Source organism: Leucopleurus acutus, assembly GCF_964270905.1.
Source record: "Leucopleurus acutus genome assembly, chromosome: 17".
Classification (NCBI taxonomy): Eukaryota; Metazoa; Chordata; class Mammalia; order Artiodactyla; family Delphinidae; genus Leucopleurus; species Leucopleurus acutus.
The window spans coordinates 59640949-59665256 of NC_139159.1; the positions used below are offsets into that span (position 1 = coordinate 59640949).

At 31.9% G+C, this 24308-nt stretch overlaps 1 protein-coding gene across 3 annotated transcripts in view; it reads right to left on the reverse strand.

Annotated features, from left to right (window-relative positions):
• The window catches only part of CSMD3 (CUB and Sushi multiple domains 3), a gene marked incomplete at both ends in the record, with an annotated part of 1083475 nt that overhangs the window by 683660 nt on the left and 375507 nt on the right, over nucleotides 1-24308 (reverse strand). Inside the window, one exon of one of the 3 annotated variants that reach the window (XM_082858353.1) lies at nucleotides 4189-4500. The exons of the other annotated variants lie outside the window; for them this stretch is intronic. Within the exon in view, the coding sequence (XP_082714479.1) occupies nucleotides 4189-4500 (312 nt within the window). The remainder of the gene's footprint in view (nucleotides 1-4188; nucleotides 4501-24308) is intronic. 3 annotated transcript variants of the gene reach the window in all.

Genomic DNA, 24308 nt, shown 5'->3' on the forward strand with positions numbered 1-24308 from the left:
AGTCAACATTATTTATCAGTATTTTTCTCTTTTACTTGTTTATATTTCAACGTTAAAGAACCTTTTTAAATGGAGAAAAACAGAAAGGGTTTTCTTTTACTAAGAACAAATAGAAAGTGAAAAAAAACTTTTAAGAGGATAACTTAAGTTGAATTACTGATGTTTTAACTATAGTACTATAGGAAAAATTAATTGGAACAGTACCCTCTTGGGATTGAAAATGTCTTTGATAAATATTCCAAGTTTTTTTTCAAATTATTTATTAATTGTGCAGATTTTATAATTAACTAGTGATTTAAGGTTTAATTAATCATAAATTAATACATAGATTTTTGAATCTACACACTCACAAGTACCAAATACTATGAACAATTTCAGTGTCTTTGTTTTCTTTGTTTTCATAGTGGTAATAGTGTAAACTGTAAGCACTTTACCTCAAGTTACTGAGAATAGACAAATTAGGAATTAGTAATGATCAAAAGACATCATAAAAATGAAAGTTTCATAAATGAAACTTTCAAAAAATGAAAGTTTAATTGCAGTGTGAATAGAGAAACATGATGAAAAATGCCAAATTATCACAGTACAAAACTGTACACACTTGTAGACATAAAAACAAACCTATGCTATCACAATCTCTATCGTATATATGCTTTAGATGGTAATTAATTTCAGTAAAATAATATCCATTGTATTAAATTAATATTTATTCATATGAAATTTATTGAATTTATAGCTTGCTTATGTTCATTTATAAATTTTCTTTGATTTTATAAATGTGAAAAGGGCGTAAGCAAGGCATTTATATCTAGTTTCATTTTGTGAATTTTAAAGTGGTAATATAATAAAAAAGCAATATTTTATTGTAAGTACATGAGAATACTTTTGCCTTTCAAAGTAATTAAAAACACTGCTTTCTATAACTGTAACAAAATAGCTATCTTTAATACTGAAATACATGGATACTTGATTATATTGAAGAATATAATTTTAAGCCTTTAAGTCATTTGAGTGAATACTCTAGCTGGTGAAACTGTAAACATTTATTCATCAATTTACTAAATATTATCTAAATATGTCTATGGGTCAGAAGTTGTTCTAGGCACTGGGAATGCAGCCTGAACAAGACCCATCCACTCCTTACCTTACAGAACTTAAAGTCGCTAGTTACAACAATTTAAGCTAAATCTTGGAAAGAGAATTAGAATGATTTGGTTGAAAGGAAGAAAGAATAGCTTATGGGAGTGGCTTGAGGTAAAAAAGAACATGGTATGTTTGACAAACTAAAAGAAATTCTTTTTGGCCAAAAAAATAAAGAATGACTGTGAGAGAGACGAATTTGGAGATATAGGCAAAAAGCCAGATCACAGAGGTTCCCATGGGTCATCATCAAGTCTCGGCTTTTTTCCCAAGATCACTGGAAAAACAGTGGAAGCTTTAAAGCAGTGGAGTGAAGTGACTAGATTTTCATTTTTAAAAGGTAATTCTGACTACATTGTGCAGAATGGAATAGACGAACAAGAATTATTTTTTCTCTAAAATATCTAGAAAAATTAAGCAAGTTAGTTTTGTATTATTTTTACTGACTCATCTAAAATGTCAATTAAAGGACTCACTGTCTACATGCATCCTGTAACTCCTTTAGTGCTCTGCTCAGCCATGAGCTTTACAAAATCTTCCTTGTCCCACCAGGATGGATTTCTCTATGTTCTCCACTCTATCTCACTCTCTCGAAAGAAGGGACCATGTAATATTTATCCTTATTTCGCACAGAACAGAGCTCAGTGGGCATTTCAGACATGCTGGCTGAACTGAAATTATTCTTAAAAAGAATACTGTTTTCATGTCAGCCAATCCTAATTTAGAAATTTGGTCCTGCTTAAAGTCTTTGAGGACTGTTTTATATCTGAAAATATAGCTGTATATTGAGGTTTTTAAAAAGCATAATAGATATAGGATAACAGGTTTCCTTTACTTCTAACATTGACAATTTTTTTTCCCCAAATGTTAATAGTTTGTGTGTCAAATATAATAGGTAATGAGCCAACTAAAATCACTGAAATAGCAGGTTACTGAAGAAGAGTCAGAAGGACCAATTTTAATTAAAATAAAGATTTGATGAAAGTATAATAATTTAAGTCACTAAAAAAATGATGAATATAACATTCAAAATGTTTTCTGTAAACATAATTTAAACATCAATGATTAAAAATATTTATGACCAAGGTAGATGGCAGCATTGAATGAATATCATATCCATAAACACTATTTTAGAAAGAATATATGTGAAACAGGTCTAAATGTTCTGAATGCTGTAAAACAGCACTGGGAGATTATGACAACACTTGAGAAAATTTGAGCACTGATTTGGAATTTACCAAGGATGTAATCTTGATGCTTAATTGAAATTTAGCTGAATGTATTTCAAATTTTAGATTAATTTTCAAATCACATTATTTAATCTAAAAATTGACAACTACTTATTCCTTTTTCAATCTGAATTATTTATTCAAGTTCTACAAAATATTTAATTTGTAGCATCAGAGTTTCTCAAATCACTTGATGGCAAACTTTGGCTGAAGTGGCATTTGTATCATTAGTTGATAAATAATAAACTTATGTCCGAAAATTACCTGCCTCTTTTTCAGTGGGTAATAGAATGAATACAGGAAAGTTTGTTAATGTTAATTAGCTCATGCAAATTTCTGAAGAGAGTGAGAATACTAAATTGAAGGGCTTTTTTCTTAATCGATATTTCATTAATATTTACACATTTTTTGTTTCCCAGTAATAAGAAAATCTACTTGATTAAGCAAATCATAAATTTGATAATGATCCCTATATTCACATGAGTGGAAATATTCATGGTAGGAGAGTGAATAGAGAACCAAGATGATATCATTTTAATCCTTTAAAGGAGACTATCACATGCTAAAAATTCATTTTATTTTTTATTTTTTTTGGCCATGCCACGCGGCTTGCAGGATCTCAGTTCCCCGACCAGGGATTGAACCCATGACCCCTGCAGTGGAAGCACGGAGCCCTAACCACTGGACCACCAGGGAATTCCCAAGAATTCATTTTAGAAAGCTTCTTATTAAAGAGAATCAAAGTAAGTACTTTCAGTATGAATTCTGATGGAAATGAGCTCCTGAGATATTTCTGTATGATTTTCAATCAATTTATGTAAAGATGTCATGATTTTTCTCCTTAGTGTGTACTAAGCATTTGAATGGTTTTCTATTACTTATATTTGGAGAATATATTATTATGAGTTGGAAATAGAGCTGGAGTAGATATTTTGTTCTCCAAATATTAATGTGCAATTAATTAATATTTCCACTGATGCATATATCAATATATATTTGTTAGTTTTTGATACTACACTATTTTTTTCCTTAACTGTTCAATGAAACCTGCTACCAAGAAACAGAAAATTGCTACACTTCCTAATTTTGTAAAACATAGGCTTATATTAATTGATTAGAAAATTACCAATATATGATTTGGCTCTGTGGTATTTTTATCTCTAAAAATTAAAGTAGGAAGTTAAGCAATATTAAATTTGGAGTCATAATATCAATGAATACCTGTTACCTTTTCAAAATGAGAAATCTGTTCTCAGTGCAATCATATGGGTCAGGCAATAGGTAATTCAGAAACAGTAGAATAAGCTATATAAAATAATCACCAGACATAATGTTTTCATTTTTCCCAATCAAATTATCTATTTTCTCAATAATAAATTAACATTTGTGTAAAAAATTTTTCATGCAAATATGAAAATTACTACATAGGATAAATCATCAATCAGTAAATATGTGCACTTATTAATAGAAAAATGGCTTTTTTATTTTCATGTTATCTCAATACCATAAGTGGTATATAATAAGCAATGGGTATTTAGTACTTATTTTTACTATCTTTTATGCATTATTTTCTTTCTATTTTTACTCCCTCCTCCCTCCAACATTTGCACTGCATTTTGATTTGTTTTTTTTTCTAATTTTTGTACTTTCAAATTATTCAGGTTCTGACTGTTACTGTCTATATTTTTCAGCTACTTTGAACTCTTTCTTTCACTTCCTACATCTTGGCTCTGTTTGAGCTCATTCTCTAATTAGAATCATTACCAAAATATAGCTTTGGCTGTAACTAAATGGGCACAAGTAAAATAACATCCAATACCTCTATGAGTAACAACTGCAAGCTCTTTAGTTCTTTCTATCTGTTCAGCATTTCTTGGTCTTCTCCTTGTACTTTGTATATCTGCTTGATGAGGAGAGAGCTCGTCCTTGGATGTGTTGGGGTCCAGACCTGAATTTCTGATATTCTTTACTTGCACTCGCTGTTCCTCGGAAAGTCTATGGATGGTGACAGCTGTAACACTGGATACAGTAACATCTGCAGATGTGCTAGCAACAGCAATAGCACCAGTGGTAGTCCTGTTATGCTCCTCTAACTCACCAGTGGAGGTAGTGTGGGTCAATGGAGAAGAACCTGTGGGACACAGTAGCACTAGATGCTAACTTTTTCTTTTAAATTTTGTTTTTTTTTTCTGATAAGTTTAATAAATTATATTCCCTCTATCATCTTAAGTATTATCAAACATGAAAAGGCAAAACACAAACACACCACTAAAATGTGAAGTAACCAGATCTGATGTTTGGTCTATATCAATCAACCTATGAATGGATATTATACACAAATATACCACATTTTAATTGTAACACATTAGGGAGAAAAAGGTGAAACAGTAAACCCTTTACATGGCCCTGAATCAATCTTATTCATTATTTATCTACAGATGTTTTTTAGCAACAAATGCCTGGCAAGTGACAAGTTTTGACAGAATGGGTAACTATGTAACCACACTTTTCTCAGAAGTATGCTTTGAATAGTCTGTGCCATATCACTTCATGATTTCTGGGAAAAATATCAAATTTTTCTATTTTAAGACAAAAAAGTGAAGAAAGGAGAATTTAAAAATCAAAGCCAAATTGAAAACAAAATGATTTTAAAAAATGAAGCTCTGAAAAACTACTCTATGTAAATGTCTATCTTAACCTCATTTGCCAGAAAGCAGTCAACATGATAAAATATTCAATGTCGTGAGCTATACATACTTTAGAATTTACCAGGTTGTTTTGGAAGTTGGGTAATATTTTTCAGAGTTTTAAAGTAAAACTTGAGATTAACCAATTTTCAACTAGTTAAAATTAAATTGTTTTATTTAGAAATGACTGAAAATTAACTATTAGCATGGAAATTTTATTCATACAAAACTAGCTTTAAAAAAAGGTTGAAAGTTTCCAAATATCTCATAAGCATGTCACAGTAATTCTCTACATTCTTAACCTTATTAAAGTTTCACTATAATTTTAAAATTGTTTTAAAGGTACCAAATTAGGATTTTCTTTTTTCTTTCACTTAAACTTTTTCAGAGATCGTGCTTGGTAGTACGTAATTCTCACATAAGGAAAAAAGATGTAACTTTATAATAGAAGCATGAAACAGAATGAAGATATACTTAGAAGGATCTTGACAGCTAAAATGCTTAACAAGAAAAAAATATTGAATTTTGGAGGAACAGCTACTAATTAGGAATAATAATCATGTCCTGGTTAGAAAACTGCTGAGTATTTTTTTAAAGCCAATGAGTGGTATATGTTTTTATATACTTGCTTTCTCAATAAACTGCATTTCAAAATTCTGTCCACAATGTATATTTAGATATTTTAGACAAAAATACATGGGTATATTTTATTCATTTTGGGAGAGAAAAAACAGCTATATCACGTAATGTGGTTTGAGCATGTTCTGCCTCCTTCCCCTCCCCCCACCCCATAGGCAGATGCTTAGTAGGACTAGTAATTCGGGTTCCTGCTTTAAACTCTAAAAAGAAGTCAAACATGAACCCCCGTCATTCACAAGCAAGCAAAGGAGCACATGTATATTACTAATTCTTCCAGCCTGTGTTTTCGTATCATTTTAATTTGATTTACAAATTCAAAAAATTAAATGATTGTACTTTGTGGTGGGCAGGGGTAAATGAGGTATGACGATTATCAGATTATTTTAAAGACTTTTAATATACTGTAAAGCGTTAATCAGAAAAAAGTTGCTATTGAATATTCATCCAAGTTACTTTGTGAATATTAAAATCTACTAAATGCATGTTGGTTATGCAAATTGGCCAGTAATATTTATTAAGCTAATATTTGGTAAGGGTTTTCTTTAGTCACATGATTAAGCAATAGCTACACATGCATTACTAACATTCAGTAACTGACCTCATGGTAAATCAGACATTTTGATGTTCATGTGCTCATTACTATAAAAAAAGTACCTGGTCCATATTATTCTGGGAAGTTTAATTGCACCTTTCTTTTTGAAAGGAAGTATGACAAATCAGGATAAAAACTAATACTTTAGAACTTTTCCTGACTTTATCATAATTTCCAGGCTTTCAGGTTTAGTTTAAAAAAGGAAAGCATTTAACTGTAAACATATGTTGCTAAATGCAATCTAAAAGTATAAAAAATAATGGAATTTGTACTCTCTCAAATCTCAGCATTTCTACCTTTAGCCAGGAAGTAAATTAATAGCTATTTATTATATTTCATCACTGAAGGTCATTACAATTAATCCTAAATAATCTCTTGTATTTGGGTAAATGAATCTGGGGTAATTCTTAGGATGTGTCCAGGTTGCTTCTATAACTAATCTTTAAGCTCTACAGACTAATTTCAAACACCCGTTTTTTGAAGCTCCCAGAGGATAAATACAGTTCTTAAACAAATTTGTGAGTTAGAACTGATCTTTAGTAGCGTTTAGATCCAGGACTTGCTAGCACTCCCAATCTTAAAATCTTCAGTAATAGAGTTCTACTCTGGCTATTGGTAGTGAATATTCAGTATTATTCTCTTAACCTGAATGCAGAACAGGGTGTAATATTTGAATAAAGCATTAAAAAAACATTTATTTAATAACCATAGTGTAATTAGCTAGATATTTTACTAACCAGTTCTTATGTTTTACTTATATTTTGTGTTCATAATTTTTCCTCCCCATACTATAATGCAAGGTCCCTGAAGGCTGAGATTTTTGTAAATTCCATTCATTGCTGAATCTCAAGTATCTAGGACAATACCCAGTACATAGCAGATGCTCAAGAAATATCCCTCAAAAAAAAGAATAAAAGAATGAATGAATTTAATAATAATTATAATTATTATTGTTAATAATAACAATAATAAAGAGGATAAATTTCATGAATGAAACATGACTATAATTTTTAATGTGGTAAATCATAGGTCAAACAGTATAATGAAATGAAGAATAATTCCAAAGAAAGGAAAAATTGATGGTTTTGTTTTGAACTTTCAAAAACATCACTGAAAAAGTGTGGAATCTGAAGATTTAAATGCATAAGTAATAGTTACTTGAAGATTTGTGTCAACATTCCCAAACCATGATAGTTTACAATGTTAGTGTGAAATGGATTTATTTAGAATGTTCAAATTTCTGTACAGTAAAAAGTAGATGTATCTCATAATGGCAGGAAATAGAAGTGCATCTAAATTTAGTTAGGCACTTATATATACATATATATGTAGTGGAACTATAAAAAACATTGATTTCCTTTATAAGGCAATAGAATCATCCATCACTATACAATTATATCATATATCGTATAATCATTTTATTTAAAATTAGACCAATTTAGAATACTAATTTTGGTACCATTTTAAATTGGCAGTGTGTGAAACAGATTTTTAAATTGTCAAAATGCATCTTTTAACAGTTTCAAAATACTCAACATTTTTGCATACATAACTGTTTTATGAGGAAATTGCCAATGCTGGAAAAAGGCTTAGGATTATATATAGCAACAATTCAATATTAAATATATAATATATCTAATTCAATATTAAACTATAACTTTCTTTTAAAATATTTTAAGTATGCTACACAATTATGTAAGTATTATCTTTAATAGCACAGTATTAAATGCATGTTACAAGACATACAACCCAAATTTAGGAATAAACTGTACATTCAAAAAACCCATTCTTCATTAGAAATAAAACCATGTATACAAGATGTAGTTTATCACAATTAGATTACCCTGTCAATTAACTTGCTAGAGATATATTATAAATTTATGTTTAAAATATAAATACATCTAAAATATAATTTTATTAATATTTTAATAAAAAACATTTTCAAATATAACAAAAATAAAATGAAATGATTTACACATATAAGCATGCTTCTATAAATCATAACTATATGTCCTCTTGGAATTATGATAATGGAAAATGACATGTGTTACACATGTAAATTGGCAAATTTATATAATAGTACAATTAAATTATATAACTAAATTTGGATTTTATTATGTATCATATTAAAAATTATATTTTTGAAGGCTTTCTTATTGCAACAATCTGCAAGGTACTAAGCATAATTCATGTAAAGCGATTTATAAATGTATCATAGAAAGTATCTTAAATAAAAACTCAAAAAATTGAATTTCATTTTGATTAAAATTTTAGTTTTACAGATTTTTTTTTAATTATGCTATATTGCCTTGTAATTATTGTCTAACTCATCACAGACGTAAAGAACAGAATATTTTGCTAGAGATATGAGTGGATGTCCCAAAATGCATACAGCTATACAAGTACATGTTAAAGATAACTACGTATCCATAGAAGTAGCTTTTAGATATTTATATTTGGCATGTTATTTTATATAAGACATATATTCTGTTCCATTGATTTTAGCATTTCAAATGAAACATTTGAATAAAAGCTTAAATAACAAAATAATCTTAATTGAATAATTTTGTGGCATAATGATATATAATGAAGAAAAATGCAATAAACATATTTAACATGAAAACATGCAAAAGAAAAAATATACAAAAAACATCAAAATAAAATATAAATACAACTAATGCAGCAATTCTATATGAGTCACATTTAGATATTCTATAAATTTTAGCATATGTATTTTAATTTGTATGTTGTATTTCTTCTTTCATTTAATATTACATGAAACTTACAGGAAAGTGTCAATAAATGAGGACTCTTGAAAACTAATTAAAATATGAGGGGGTGAAGTAAAACAAAGCCACTGCTTTGATACATGTTACAGTTAGGAAGCATACTGTAGTTGGGAAAATAAATATTTTGCATTTTAAACGTTATAAATTCCAGTATTCTAAAATCTGTACAGCTTAGCATTTAATAGTATAATCTGGTGGATGTGGGTGTACTATGAATATTCAATTTATAGAAGAGATAAGTAAACAAATAGAAAGTAGCCTTTAAATTGTAGGAAAAATATAAATAATCTACCTTTGATTAGTCATTACCTAATATAAAATTGTCTGTCTGACTAGGAAAATAAATGGACAAATCCTGAAAAAATTAGTTTCTAATTTAGTTTTAAAGAGCAGGTATATATTGGTCTTATAAAGTTTTGATTTTAAATTAAAATGCTTCATTTATTTTGAAACTAAATAAGACTATGATCTTAAAACATCTCATTAAATAAATATAAGATATTCTTAATTATAAGATACATCTCTAAGGAAGAAACCATTCAGCTATTAAAATATGATATGACAATGCAAAAATGCTGCCCCCTAAATCCAGATTTCTGATACAGAGAAATGGGAAAGAAGTTGATCTCACTAATCCAAGTAACAGATTTTCTATGATCATGAATTAATTAAATAAATTAGGTACACACTAATTTAAAAATAGAACTGAGAGTTTAAATAAATATTGTCTTTCTGAATTCACTGACATACTGATATATATTTACATTTATATTATATATTTATATCTAAATTTTTAAGCATTAAAAAGGGACACCAATATTAACTTTTGCAAGTGGACTTGTTATTGTTTATCAGATGCAAGTGATCTTAAATGAATAAATATTTGCAATCTAAGTTGAAACTGATGATAGCAAGATTTAGTGATACATTTACTAAATCCACACTTACTATGAGTAAATAAATGATTATAAAACAAATATTCAACAAAATATGTGCTAATGCCAAGTTGTTTATATACAAGATAAAAACTCCATATTCTGAATTGTTTGCAATTTTGATAAACCCACATGCCAAACCAGCATAAATGTCTTTACCTAAATGAAACATAGAAAATACCAAGTTTTAGAAAGCATACAGAGAGTACTCTGTTGGTCTACCACAACAAAACTACGTTGTGTGCGTGTGTGTATATATGCACACACACATATATATGGTAATATGGTAATGTGGTATATATGGTAAATACATATACTTGTCATATAACATTTTATGTATGTTATATATGTTATATAGTATAAATCCATGAATGTTACACTAAATATCCTCACAGTTTGTCACAGAATGTGAGAGAAGAGACATCTAATTTCTTAGTACTAAAAATACAGTAAGCTCATGCGAGGGAAAATTTAAGTAGAGGGCTGTATGGGTCTTGAAGATTTTCTCTCTCTAAGAGCCATTTCTTGCTTCACCTAGTTGATTAAAGTGAAGTTGCAAAATGAAGCATCAGCATCTTATCACTCCTTTTCATACATTTTTGGAAGTCTCAACAATGTGTAGTGGTAGGTCCAAGGTGTCTTTTTTTTATTTTAATGTGCCCAGTCACAAACACACACACCACTCACAAGAATATTCAAAAATGCAAACTGAAGCCTTTTTTGTGTAATTAAGCATGATGTTAATCCATAAAGTCACAATACTGACAATAAAACTTGAACACCTAGCTTTGAAGTAAGATTCACAACATCCTTGTCATATTTCATAAGAATAAAAGGATAGAATGTCCCTTCACACTTTCCTAAAACCACCTCCTAGAATCCTGCATTTTGAGACCTCTTTCTTGTAGCAGCTCTTACCTCTTAGCAGAACTAGAAGGACACATTCTGGGTTTCCCCCAAACAAAATGTAACTTAACACACACTTGTTTAATTTCCTTCCACACAAAATCTTGTGGAATAGCTGCCAGTTCTCATGGAATATTTAAAGGCATTGTTAGCAAAAAGGGATACCACATATCTTTTATTCCAAAGTGTAACATAAGGAACTCCTTCACTTTCAGAACACTGCTGCCTCTAATAACTGATATGTATTAATGACATTTTGAAAGTAGAAATCATGTCTTATACATGTATATCTCTCACTTCCCCTTGAATGTTTCATACATATATGAGGGAAGAATGAATGTGGATAAATGTACTTCTCTCTTATTTTTCAAAAACATAAACATTTCATTTTATGTTTAATTAATAGTTATTGAGTGTTAAATGTATTTTAAGGATATAAATAAGAAAGAAATTGGACCTGTTCAGATGTATTTAAACAATATAAAAACATAATTATAACTGCAATTAATATTGCATGTGCTAGAACATAAGTAATGAAAAGAGGAAGGGACATCTAAGAACACATAAATCACTCTTTCATTTGTCTTTTCTCAAATGAGGGTAGTGTTTCCCTTTTCTTCCATTCTCCAGAACCTTTTTCCCTCCAAAAAAATATTTTATAATGATGATATTTGGTATTGTGAAGGAGAAGGGAAAGAAGTAAGGGAAAGGAACTGGTGGAGTTACCCTTTATACATATCATGGTTGAAAGAAAAAAATAAAAGAAGGCTTTATCCTGACCTAGCTCATCATGTCCCTGAGTCCTGCTTACTTTGACTATCTCAGTGTTTCCATGTTTATCCTCTATTTCCTTCTATAATGGCCTTCTAGATTGGGGAGGGCAGGGGGGTTGTCATTTTCTTACTAATTATAAGTGTTCCTCTTTTTTTTAATACCTAGAGTATAAAGTATACCTAATGCTGGTTTCATATATGTGATATGATTTAAAGGGAACCAAGGAGCTATTTCTCTCTGTGTATCCAGATGCTACTTAAAAAAAACGATGCTCTTTAGGATTAGGCATTGCTCTCTCATAGTTGTTCTCTTATCAGACAAATGCTTTTTTGGTTGAGAGAACACACATAGCAGAGTGATTGCTCAACTATTTAGTTTGAATTAGTTTATTGTAAAGTTTTCTTCTCCTCAAAAGAAATAATAGGGGCAGTTTGAGAAATATATGTTTTGACGAGGAGTGTGAAGCTTGCAGTAAGATCACTGAACACTACTTATTGAGGCACTTATCATAGGTTGATATCTGATCCCATGTGGTTGTTATATGGTTTGAAATAACTAGGTTCATTATTAACAGGTGGGTGTAATGGAGGTGTGGGCAGATAGGAAAGTGCTGACATTCTGGAAGAAAGACTATTATGGTATTTACTGTGGAAAGGTTGCTGAGCAACTGGTGAATATCTGCATAAATATGCTGAAGTAGAGCAGCCTAATAAGAAACTCAAGCCAAAGGAAGTCTTATTTTCCTGCATCAACACTCTGTAAAACACTTTTTATCCTGTAGCAGCTAATTAATTAGTTGCAGGAGTGATTTTCTTGGGGAAAAAAATACAAATCTTGGCTTAAAAAAGTAGCATGTTGAAGGAAAGTTTTTTCAAAACCTTTAGAAATGGTAAGAACCTTGAGTCTACCATTAAAGGTTACTATTAACTGGATAGGCAAATATACATTATATATTGGGGTATTATATATAATTATATGTTGGGGTATTTAAAATATGTATTCCCACATTGAAAGGTAAATCTTCATATTTCTTCATGTAATTATTCTGTCTAGTAACCTTTCTTACAAAGACTACATTTTATTTCAAGACTCAAGTAAAAAGACTGTCTTGCAATACCATCAATAAAACAAAGGTATGAAGCCTATACAAGCCTAATAATGAGTAAGAGTATTCTATTTGATTAAGATCACATACAGTTTAATTGACTGACTTTTGGATGAAAAATATTAAAGAAAAGGAAGTTTTCTTAATCATTAAAGTGGTTTAAAATACCTAAAAGTTTTACATCTACCCAGATGAGTTTTGTATATTCCAATTACAGGCAATAATAATGATTATCAAATCATTTTTCTTACATATACTTTTAACTTTTATAAGGATGGTGGAGACTTGGCTTTTCACCTGTGGAATGGTATCTAATCTCCCCAAATTTCTGAATACAGGTGATTAAAACACCATAAATATATTGGTCATTCTAATGGTTACTTTAAATGACTAGATAACAGACTATTTAAATAAACATGTTATAAAGAGGACTCAACATTTACTGAACATTTACTGTGTTATAGACACAGTCCTAAGTACCTATGAGCTGAGGATATTAAAGCTCAGAGTAGTTTCAAAACATACACTAACTCACTTTGCTAGTAAATTAAAAAGCTAGAACTGGACCCAAATTGTATAATCCCAAAACCACAGTCTTAACTCCTGAAAATCAGTACACCTCTACTTAGCCTCCCCAATACAAAATAGTGTGTAAACACTTGTGTCTCAATCAACATGTAAGTTATTTATTTATGTTTTGTCTTCCTTGTATTTCTTCCCCCTCCTTCCCCAACACATGTCTGACTTTTACCAGGTCTCTCTTGCAACTCCCTTGCCTCAGGGAAGGATGGTTCTGCAGGACTAAAGGAGAAATTTGCTCTAAGATCTCTCCATAGCTTTTGTTTCCTAACAGTCTAGAATTCTTGAGGGGATTATCAAGTGACAGGAGAGAATCAATGACTTGAGTAGAGGTTGGGGGCCAAGGAGAGGCACTGAAGATTACATACACAACCTCCCTACTGCATCTCAGGAAGTGGAAGAGTCCAGGAATCTGGACTCTCACCTTTGGCTAAGATTTTCTACTCAGGCTTGTCATGGGAAGCCCAGGATTACCTGATTTCATGGGAAATTCGGGCTTGGACAGTGATGACAGGGTGCCACTGTCCAAGCACTGCAAATGCCCCCTGGATTCTTCTGCAACTCAAGGGAAGAAGAAGGTGCCAATGTTTTTTCTACCCTCACACACAACGACCTGGATAGAATTCTCCTGTCAGGGACAATAAGGTCTCTCAACTTTATCTGAATTTAAGAGAACAAAGTGACATTTCTTGCTCATGCAAGTCTGTGGATTAAATTTCATACCTGTTTCACTTGCAAATACAGCAAAAGTTTATACACACCCCAACAGCCTGTCTTGTTTTTTAATAATTCAGTTTCAGCTTAACATGATGCCTCTGTGTTCTTACTATTTCCTCCTTTAACTATTATAGTTTTTCCTCTCATAACAGTTATAAGTAATCTAATTTCACTTATCTTTGAAAATTATTTGCTGCTCAATAGTTACAAGACTTGTATTACTAAGCCTTCTTACCATGTTACAAAATTGGATCACTTTTTTTTTTCCTTGCTGCATGAACAAAAGCTTCTGTAAATTTCTGGTTCCTAACTTTTACCTACAAGGACTTCTCTAATCTTCAGAAAATTTCATAGGAGGAATAGTTTTTCTTAGCTTCACATAAATTTTATTATTTATGGAGAGTAGATACTTTACTATGAGAACTTTTGCCCTAAAGACCCAGGAATCACTTAGTCCTAAGCAACTATTCCCCCTGATTCCAAGTTCTAATAATCATAGCTTCTAACAATTACGGATCACTTACTTCATGCAAGTTCTATGACAAACATTTTCCATTTAGCCTTCAAAAATCATATGCAGAAGATACAATTAAAATTAACATAGTCCAGGATAAATAATTTGATTAAGGGCATTCATTCATGTATTCACTCAAGTGTTTGTTGTCTCAAGTCATTCATTCATTCAGGTATTCATCTAACAAGAATATATGAGTGCCCACTTTATGTCCGTCAGGCACTGAATAATTCAGAGGTGAGTAGTACAGACAGTACGTTTCCTAAGAAAGATTACATTCAAGTGGAAGAGATGAAGAATGGACAGATTAATATAATAGCTAGTAGTAAAACACAAAGTGACATTTGAGCTAAAACCTTAATAAAATGAAAGAGTGGGAAATAAAAATAAAAGACTTGATACATCTGGCACTTTTATTCAGACTGTCAGATTCCATAGCTTGTATTCTTAACCTTGGTGACATACTGCTTCTTATTCAGTCAGAACTTGGGAATTTCACTTTATTTCTCTATAACTATGTTCCACGGTCTCTCGTGCTCTATATTTCTATGAAGTAATATGTATTTTCCTTTGAGACAATATTACATTTTGAGAGTAAAATTTATATATTTGAATTCACATTTAAGGAATAAAAATTAAAATATAGCAATAGGGTCACTAACTTTTATTCAATGAACATCTATATTAAACTGCTAGCTAGCCATTGTTCAATGGTAGGATACAATGATGAGTGAGAGAGATAATGTAAACATAAAAGTCTGTCATACAAAGTGAACTAAGTCAGAAAGAGAAAAACAAATACCGTATGCTAACACATATATATGGAATCTTAAAAAAAAAAATGGTTCTGATGAACCTAGGGGCAGGACAGGAGTAAATACGCAGATGTAGAGAATGGACTTGAGGACACGGGGAAGGGGAAAGGGGAAGCTGGGACGAAGTGAGAGAGTGGCATGGACATATATACACTACCAAATGTAAAATAGCTAGCTAGTGGGAAGCAGCTGCATAGCACAGGGAGATCAGCTCCGTGCTTTGTGACCACCTAGAGGATGGGATAGGGTGGGTGGGAGGGAGATGCAAGAGGGAGGAGATATGGGGATATATGTGTATGTATAGTTGATTCACTTTGCTATAGAGCAGAAACTAGCATACCATTGTGAAGCAAATATACTCCAATAAAGATGTTAAAAAAAAAAAAAGAAACAACAAGTACCGTATGCTAACCCATATATATGGAATCTGAAAAAAAAAATAGGTCTGATGAACCTAAGGGCAGGGCAGGAATAAAGACGCAGATGCAGACATAGCGAATGGACTTGAGGACAGGGGGAGGGGGAAGGGTAAGCTGGGACGAAGTGAGAGTGGCACTGACATATATATACTACCAAATGTAAAATAGATAGCTAGTGGGAAGTAGCCACATAGCACGGGGAGATCAGCTAGGTGCTTTGTGACCACCTAGAGGGGTGGGATAGGGAGGGTGGGAGGGAGACGCAAGAGGGAGGGGATATGGGGATATATGTATAGGTACAGCTGATTCACTTTGTTATACAGCAGCAACTAACACAAGAATGTAAAGCAATTATACTCCAATAAAGATGTTTAAAAAGAAATAAATTTTAATTAAAATAAAAGTAAAAAAAACAATAGACAAACAAGAAAAAACAATAAAATATGACACCACTATGTTGGTGTGTTAGATTAAATGTGGCCACACATTCTTTGCAACTCTTTCCATCAAGAGGTACAAACTATTTCCCCATGCCCTTGGATCTAAGTAGTCCTCCTGCCTTACTATGACCAACAGAGTAAATCAGAAGTGCTATTGTGTAAATTCTTGTGTCTCAGTTCCAACAGTCCTTACAGCTTCCACCTTGGCTGTCTTGGAATATTTCCCTGAGACTACCATACAAGGAACTATGTCTAGCCTACTAGAAAATGAGAGGCACATGAAGGAGAACTGAAGTGCTCCAGTTGAGAATATTGAGGCACTTCAATAAGTGAGGCCATAGTGGACCTTGCAGTCCAGTAAACCCTGCAGCTTAATGCAGCTATACATGTGAGCTCAGAAACATCCTGCAAACCAAGAGAATTGTGAGAAATAGTAAAGTACTGTTGTTTTAAGCCTCTAAGACTTGGGGTGGCTTTTACAAGCTATGGTTAATTGACATAATATAGGAAATGCAGAATTTTATAGGAATACATAATAGAAGCACTAATTTGATCTTGGGGATGACTTAATAAAGAGAAGCTTTCTGGAGGAAATATTTTATATTGAAAGCAGAAACATGAATAGGAATTTCCAAGGTGAAGACAAAGGAAAGAGATGGTCCAGACAGAGTGTGCTCTATGAACAAAGGTCATGAGACAAGATAGATCTTGTTAGCTTCTAGGAATTAATGGTCATTAGTATGGGTAAAACAGACTGCAAGCAGAAAACTAGAATTTAAGATGAAAATATAGGTAGAGGGCATATTGTAAGAATATGGTACAGCAGATATGGTACAAGGCATGAGATGATATTTGAACTTTGTATGAATCCAACAGAAACAGTCCCTTGATTCTACTCACTCTAATCTGCACCATATTTCTCTCATCCCTTCTCAGAACCAAATGTGTTTCTTGTAAGAAAGTATTATGATAGTATGGATTCTCTTTCCACTGATGGAAAACATAAAAAGCATTCTTAAGATTAAAAAAGTAAACTTCTAGTAATTCCAAAATGTGGTAACCGTGGGGTCATCTCTAAAACAAAATTTAAAATTATAAAATATTTGCATTTTTAACCCACAAGTCTTATATGTCTGTGTTCATTTCCCTTTGTTGTCATTTTTCTATTTTCCAGTGCGTCACCTATGAGGACCTACTTCATCCAGTTTTTCAGAATAGTAGGTGGAATTCTCTGTTGAAGTAAAAATATATTTCACAACAAGGTCAAACAAAGTCTTTCATTAGAGGATGAAATTTGTGTTACAGAATTTCAGTCACTAGCTAGAAGGCTGCATAGAATTGGGGCAGATGTTGGGGGTTCTCAGTGCCCCCAGTCATGTCATACAGTCACCTACAGAGTCTATCTGCAAAAAGTCAGCTAGAATGTATCTTTATGTGTAATTACATTCAAAATATGCTCTCAAAAATTGTATTTTCCTTTCAGAAAGATGATTTCTGCCATAAAATGTTACTGAATCTGTGCAGTTTCTGGCTTTCCTGGTAGAGAGAATACTTTTATATTCAGACGAATAACTTCTAAAGTTCATTTCAGATGAAATTTCACATGGTGTGCCTTGAAACAAATTAGAATTAAAAAATAGTATGCCAGTCAGTCAGTAACATAAACTGAGGTTTGCAATATAGAAAAGAGAGAATGAGATACTTAAACTATTATTTTGTGATCCTAAAATAGTACATACAAGTTATATACAGTACATTTTCTTGAGTTGGCCTAGTGAAGTGATCTATAGCAATTAAAGATTATTTATAATGTGACTACATCTATACTTCTGCTTTTTGCAAAATATGATTATTTACAATCATTTTTAACACCACTTACAGATTAGAAAGAACACTGTTTTGCAATTAGTTCTTGGTTTGATACTGGCTATGCTGAAACTAGGAATAAAATTGTGGGTGATTTGCCTTAATTTCCTCATTTATCATGAAAAAGTTTGGACTGAATTAGTAGTTCCTAAATCTGTCACCGTGAAATGCTCCTTTCATTACATTTCCCTAAGAAACTATTTTTTGGAAAACTTCTGTCTTACATATAAACTAAATCACTTTCACAGTGAGAAATGGATGCTCATTTTAAAAAAACAATCATGTCACCTGGTAATCAGCACTTCTAATCACCATGAGGCAACCAATATATCACTGTGTTAGTTATAGTGCTAAGCAAAGAAAACTGATATTTTAGTTGGGGTGATACACTGTAATGGGTAAATTTTAAATAAGCTTTTTGAAATAATGAAAATAATGGACCATTGCTATTCTTCCAGGGAATCTCAAAAAGGAATCACTGGACTATGCAAGATGTTTAAGGTCCTTTCCAGCTCTACAAACCTATGAGTACAGAAAACTGAATTTAAATAATACACTTATTTTAATATGTTGTTCACCTGCCATCCTCTCTCTCTCTCTCTCTCTGTTTCTCTCTGTCTCTGTCTTTCTCTCCCCCCACTCCTCTCCCTTACCTCCTTCTTCCTTCCCTTCCTCTCTTTGTTCTTTCTGTTTTTCTTTCTTTCTTTCCTCCTACAACTGTACTAGACATTTAATACATTCCAGGCCTGCCTCTGGTTGCTAAAATGATCAAAGGAAGGGAAGAGATACCAAGAAAGTACATATGGTGATTTCAGCAGTGTTAGCACTATGAAGGCACAAATATAGGAGGCAGAGTGCCTAGGTTGTTGAGGGTAGCCTAAATCACACTGACTTATCCTCTCTAAAATGGAGATTTTTGTGCTGACTCCTGAATGGTACCAAAAAAAAAAAAAAAAAAAGCCTGTCACAGGAAGACTTGAGGGAACACTTTTCCACTCAGAGAAAATGGCAAATACAAAGAACCTAAGACAGAAAAGAAGATGGTATGTCTAAGAGGGCAGTGAGAAAATATTAAGTAGTAGGAAATGAGGGACTTGTGTGCCATTTTAAGAAGTTTGGGTTTTATTTTCTGATTTATTCTAAGTAAGTAATATAAGGGAAGAGCTGATTTAAATTTAAACAAATCAATTTGCTATTAATGTGCATGTGTGTGCATGCTCATGTATGTGTATACGTGTGCATGTGTACTGGGATTTGATTATGGTAGTAGTTTGCTGCTATGACAAGAAATATGTGACAAAGTGGCATGTGGAAGAAAATGAGGTAGGTTTCCTGGGTTTTTTCCCACTAGAGCATTCCAAAGATGAAAAAGTCTGAAAATAGCTACTACAGAGCTTCTGCACCAGACTTCATATTTGTAAAGGTTGAAAATGTAAATACATCAGACCAGAGAGTCCATATTAAGAGCCAAGAGCAGATCCATGCAGAATGAGGAACTGCCTGGGATGATACAGGAAGTATAATGAGTACTGAGGTTCAAAATATATCCAAATGGCTAATTGAAACTAATGTTCCAAATAAATAACAAAGTGATGGGAATGCTAAAAGCTGAGTAGCACAGTCCCTGAAAGAAACAGATGCTGTGAGCAGCAGGGAGACACCAGCGTAACTGGAACAAATGTGACTGTGAATAATGCTCTTTCATGACCCTTACAGCCTATCATATATGCTGGGAAAGTGTATCCAAGATATTTAGAAAAATTTCATCTTTGAAGTTTTAAGGAACAAGAAGGATGCCAAGGCTAAATAGGACATAAAAAGAAAATGAGACTATGGCATTCTACATAATGACATGAGATGTGGTAATTCTTGAATTAAGAAAATGGGCTAATATATTTAACAAAAAGAATGCATTTCTTTGTTGGTTCATTTAACAAATATTTATTGAGTGTTACCATGTGCTAGGCATTATTATGCTGAGGATATAAAGGGAAAAATCACACCCCATCTTCCTTTCAAGGAACTTACATTTTTAAAGGGGAAGAGATACAATAAAGCAATAAATTAACAAAGAAAGGAAATGTCCAATAGTGAACTGAAGAAAATTTTTAAAGCGGCATAACAGAGAGTGCCTGGTACCTGGTCAATGAAAGCCTCTTTGAGATGAGGATATTTATATTATGACCTAAAGGACAGGAAGAAGTCAACCACATGAAGGCTGGGGGATAAGAATTCCAGAAAGCCAGTGTTGCTGAGTCACAGGCAGGGAGGAGACGCATAGGGATGAGTTTGGTGATACAGGCAAGGGGTGAACATGTAGAGCCAAACAGTCAGCTGTATCAGTGAAGTTTTTAAATAAATGTGCTAGGAAGCCATGGTGAGGTTTTGAGTTTGACATGGTTTGTATTTTTTTAAAATCACCCTATTTTGGTATAGATAATAGATTACAGAGAGGCAATAGACTCAGAGGACAGACCAAAGAGAAGGCTAGTGCAGATATAAAGGATAGAGATAATATTTTTGATGACTGGGGACAATGGGTTGACTCAACAGGCAAACCAATGATCATGGGATAATTAAAATTTAAATGAATTTTAAATTAGATAGTATTTACCTAATTTATTATAAATATCAAGTATAAATGTGTGATTGTGCTGGTTGAAACGATCAATTTAAAAGCACAGTCCACATATGTGAAGTAATATCCTATATTTTCATCTGATATGTCCAACTCAATGAGTATGTATACTTCCAGCTACTAGCAGAAACAGAGTTGTAAAGGATAGCTGGATGCAAAAGGCAACTGAAAAATGGAAAAGACCACAAGCATATACTTCATTATTATTACTCCAATGAAGAAAATAAATAAATACAATAAAGAAAAAAATACAATACTATTTTGTCAATCTTTTTCATGAAAAATAATCATATACGAAATTAGTTAAATTAGCATGTAAGTCCCCATTATGTCTAAAATGGCCAGGTACTGTGATAGATGCTTTAAAAAATACCATGGGCTATAATTATCACAATAACATTATATGTTAGAAATTATTATTTTTGTTTTATAAATGATAAAATTGAGATTTCAAGAGCTAAGAATTTCATGGGCTTGACTGTAATTCCAATAAATGCTCTTTGTTCTATAATACTACACTGACGCCCTACATCTTCATGTCCATCCCTTCTTCACATTATACTACTGATAAGTGTAGAACCAATACACCTATGCATATAAACCATATTTATTTAGAAATTAGAAAACTTAATAAAAACAACTCACAGCATTCCCAAATGGGGAATAATAGTAGCCTTGCCAATCAAAAATAATAGAATTAGATATCACCAGTGGTAACAATGTCTTTTATTTTTATATTTGGAAAAAATACATGTGTAAAAGTCTGGAAATATATAAAATATAACTGGCTTAAAATATTCTACAAAAAATTAATAAATAAAAAATTTTTACCTGCACTTATTGTATAAAAGATACCTATATTTATAATTTCCAGGGCACTATTCTCTGTCTGAAGGTTAATAAGACACGTATTTTCCATTAAAGGAGATATAAAATTTCTAAAAATTAGCTAGAATCAAGGGAAGGTGGGAAAGGAGACAGATCATATCTGAATCTCTATATAAGAAAAAATATGGAGATAACTGCATTTAAGGGATGTAGGCAACAGATGGGATGGGGCAGCTGAGGTTGAGAGAAAAGTGTATGCAAGGATGAAGAAGTATGAAAAAATTAAGAAACTGACAGTTAGTTCAGTTTTGGTGCAAATAATATGAGAGGAGTTGGTAAAGGAGAAATCTATAAAGGGTAGCATGAAAGATACTAAGCAGTTTGAAGCAGTCATTTGTTACTCCTTGGCCACCCAGAAACCACAGTTCTAGTAAGAGAAATTTGTTTGAAGGATTTTAACTTGTCACATCTTTTAGCTTTTATCTCTGATTTCTAATTCTAAGTCTCATTTGGAGGTGTGATGAATATTTAATTATAATTTGCATTAAGAAATTTTAAGTAACTGAGGAGTTTAAGTATTTAAATTCTAAGTAATTAAGGTACCTTAAATAAATAACCAAAGTAGCCCATATAACCATGACTTAGTCTAATTCATATAACATTTTATGAAATCATGGGAATGGAAGCAGAAATAGTCAAATGAAAAGGAGAAGCCTTGTTTGTCATTTTCACATCCTTATTTCTAATACTGAAATTCTATTCAGATACTTTGAGCTGCAAAATGTAATTGTTCCATAAATTTTTTATATCTGATTTGAAGGGTATATTTGCAGCTGTTCTTACTAATCTCAGAAAGATATAATTAAAAATAACATTTTGTCTCTTTGTGAGACAGGACAGTTTAGATTGCACTTCCACCTTATGAGGTTCAGGATCTAATTTGAAGTCCATGAGGAGAAAGAAGATTTTGAAGGTGTGCACTGATTCAGTGGTTCTGGGAGAGATGTATGTATGCATAGACTAGGAAATACCAACCTTTACCTCAAATTTACTAGGAAGCATACATGTATAGCAAACCACTTAATGGGAGACACACTGAGAATGATTAAGTAGTTTTTTGATATGACTGTCACTTAGATATTTTCAACAGGGTTTTGAGAAGAAAAGCTAGATGGGTTTGTTTCAAGTGGATGGGTGAAAAATATCACATAGTTTTAGACAGAGGATGGACAGTCATGAAGGAATCTGTGTAACTGTGTACACATACTCTGTATCTTAGCAGCCTTAAAAAAATTAGATGAACTTTGGGATAGAGATTAACTCTTGACTCAAAAAGATAAATGTATTCTGTTAAATTTTAAGCGTCAATGGAACCATATTTCTGGATACTGAAAGAAGTCAATCAAGACAGTGATGATAGTGTAATATATAACAGTGGTGGTTTCTGATGGAAGCCATACAGCACTTTGTTCCTCTTGTATAGTGGCACTGTACCAGGTTAGAGCATATGCTGCAATGTCAGACAGATCTGGCTATGAATCCCTACCCCAACAGCTAAGAAAACTTCATGAAATTGATTAGTAATTAGGAATCTTATAACTCCTAATTTGTAAAATGGAGAAAAGAAAACCAGTACAGCATATGTTGTGAGGATATAATGAAATATATGGAATAAAATGTTTGACATAGTGCTCAGCAGAGAAGCAATATCCAGTGGTAATGATGAAAAGAAAAATTTGATAGAACTTATTTAAAGGTAGTGATGGAAATGCACAAAATTCTTTTATTCTATTCTAAGATAGATTCTAGCTCTTCAATAAACGTTACACATTTAAAACATTTTTATTAACTAAAAACTCAATTTCTAAATTATTTATCCTGGAACATCTGTTTCACCCACATTTTAAAGCAATTAGTCATTTCACTCAATCAAAGTTGTAATGTGCATTAATGATTTATGATTACTGATGAATACCTGTTTTCGTCATGCAACTATCTCTATGAGATATAGTATGAATTTTTGTTGTATGAATATCTGAATAATAGCTAATAATCCTGTGGCAGGTAGTTATTGGCTAGGGAATTTACAGTCTGCAGAATAATTATATCAGAACTCCAAAATATAAAAATGGCAATTTAATGGTCAAAGGGATATCATATCTGCACTTTTCTTTGATTTTATATTAGTTGACATTATCAGAGGCTAAAATACTAATTAACTGAAGATGTTTTACAAGTTTAATTGTTTGACGCCTATACGGAACCGCTTCTACCATTTTGGTTGTCAGAAAATGGTAGAACTAATAATACAGGAGATAAAATGTATTTCCCAAATCTTGTACTCCTTCTTTTTAAAACTTCTTGTATAATGTCATTTCTTGAAAATTTGTACAGAAGTACTTAACTAAATATTATAATATTCACACACAAAAAAGTTTAAGTGAAATACATAGTGAATTGTATTAGAAAGAACATGAGTTTTGGAATAAAGAGACTCAGATACAAATTTTGTCTCTGTTCCACTTTATTTAGGACTTCTTTCCTAATTGTCTCACCTACTGCTTTTATTTTGGGAGATACCCACATTGGTGAACATCAGACTATGTGCATTTATCTTTTCTTCCATTCTTATAAATGATTTTATAAATTAAAATCATTAAAAATTTAAAATTTTTTAGAATGTTGAAATGTGTGAC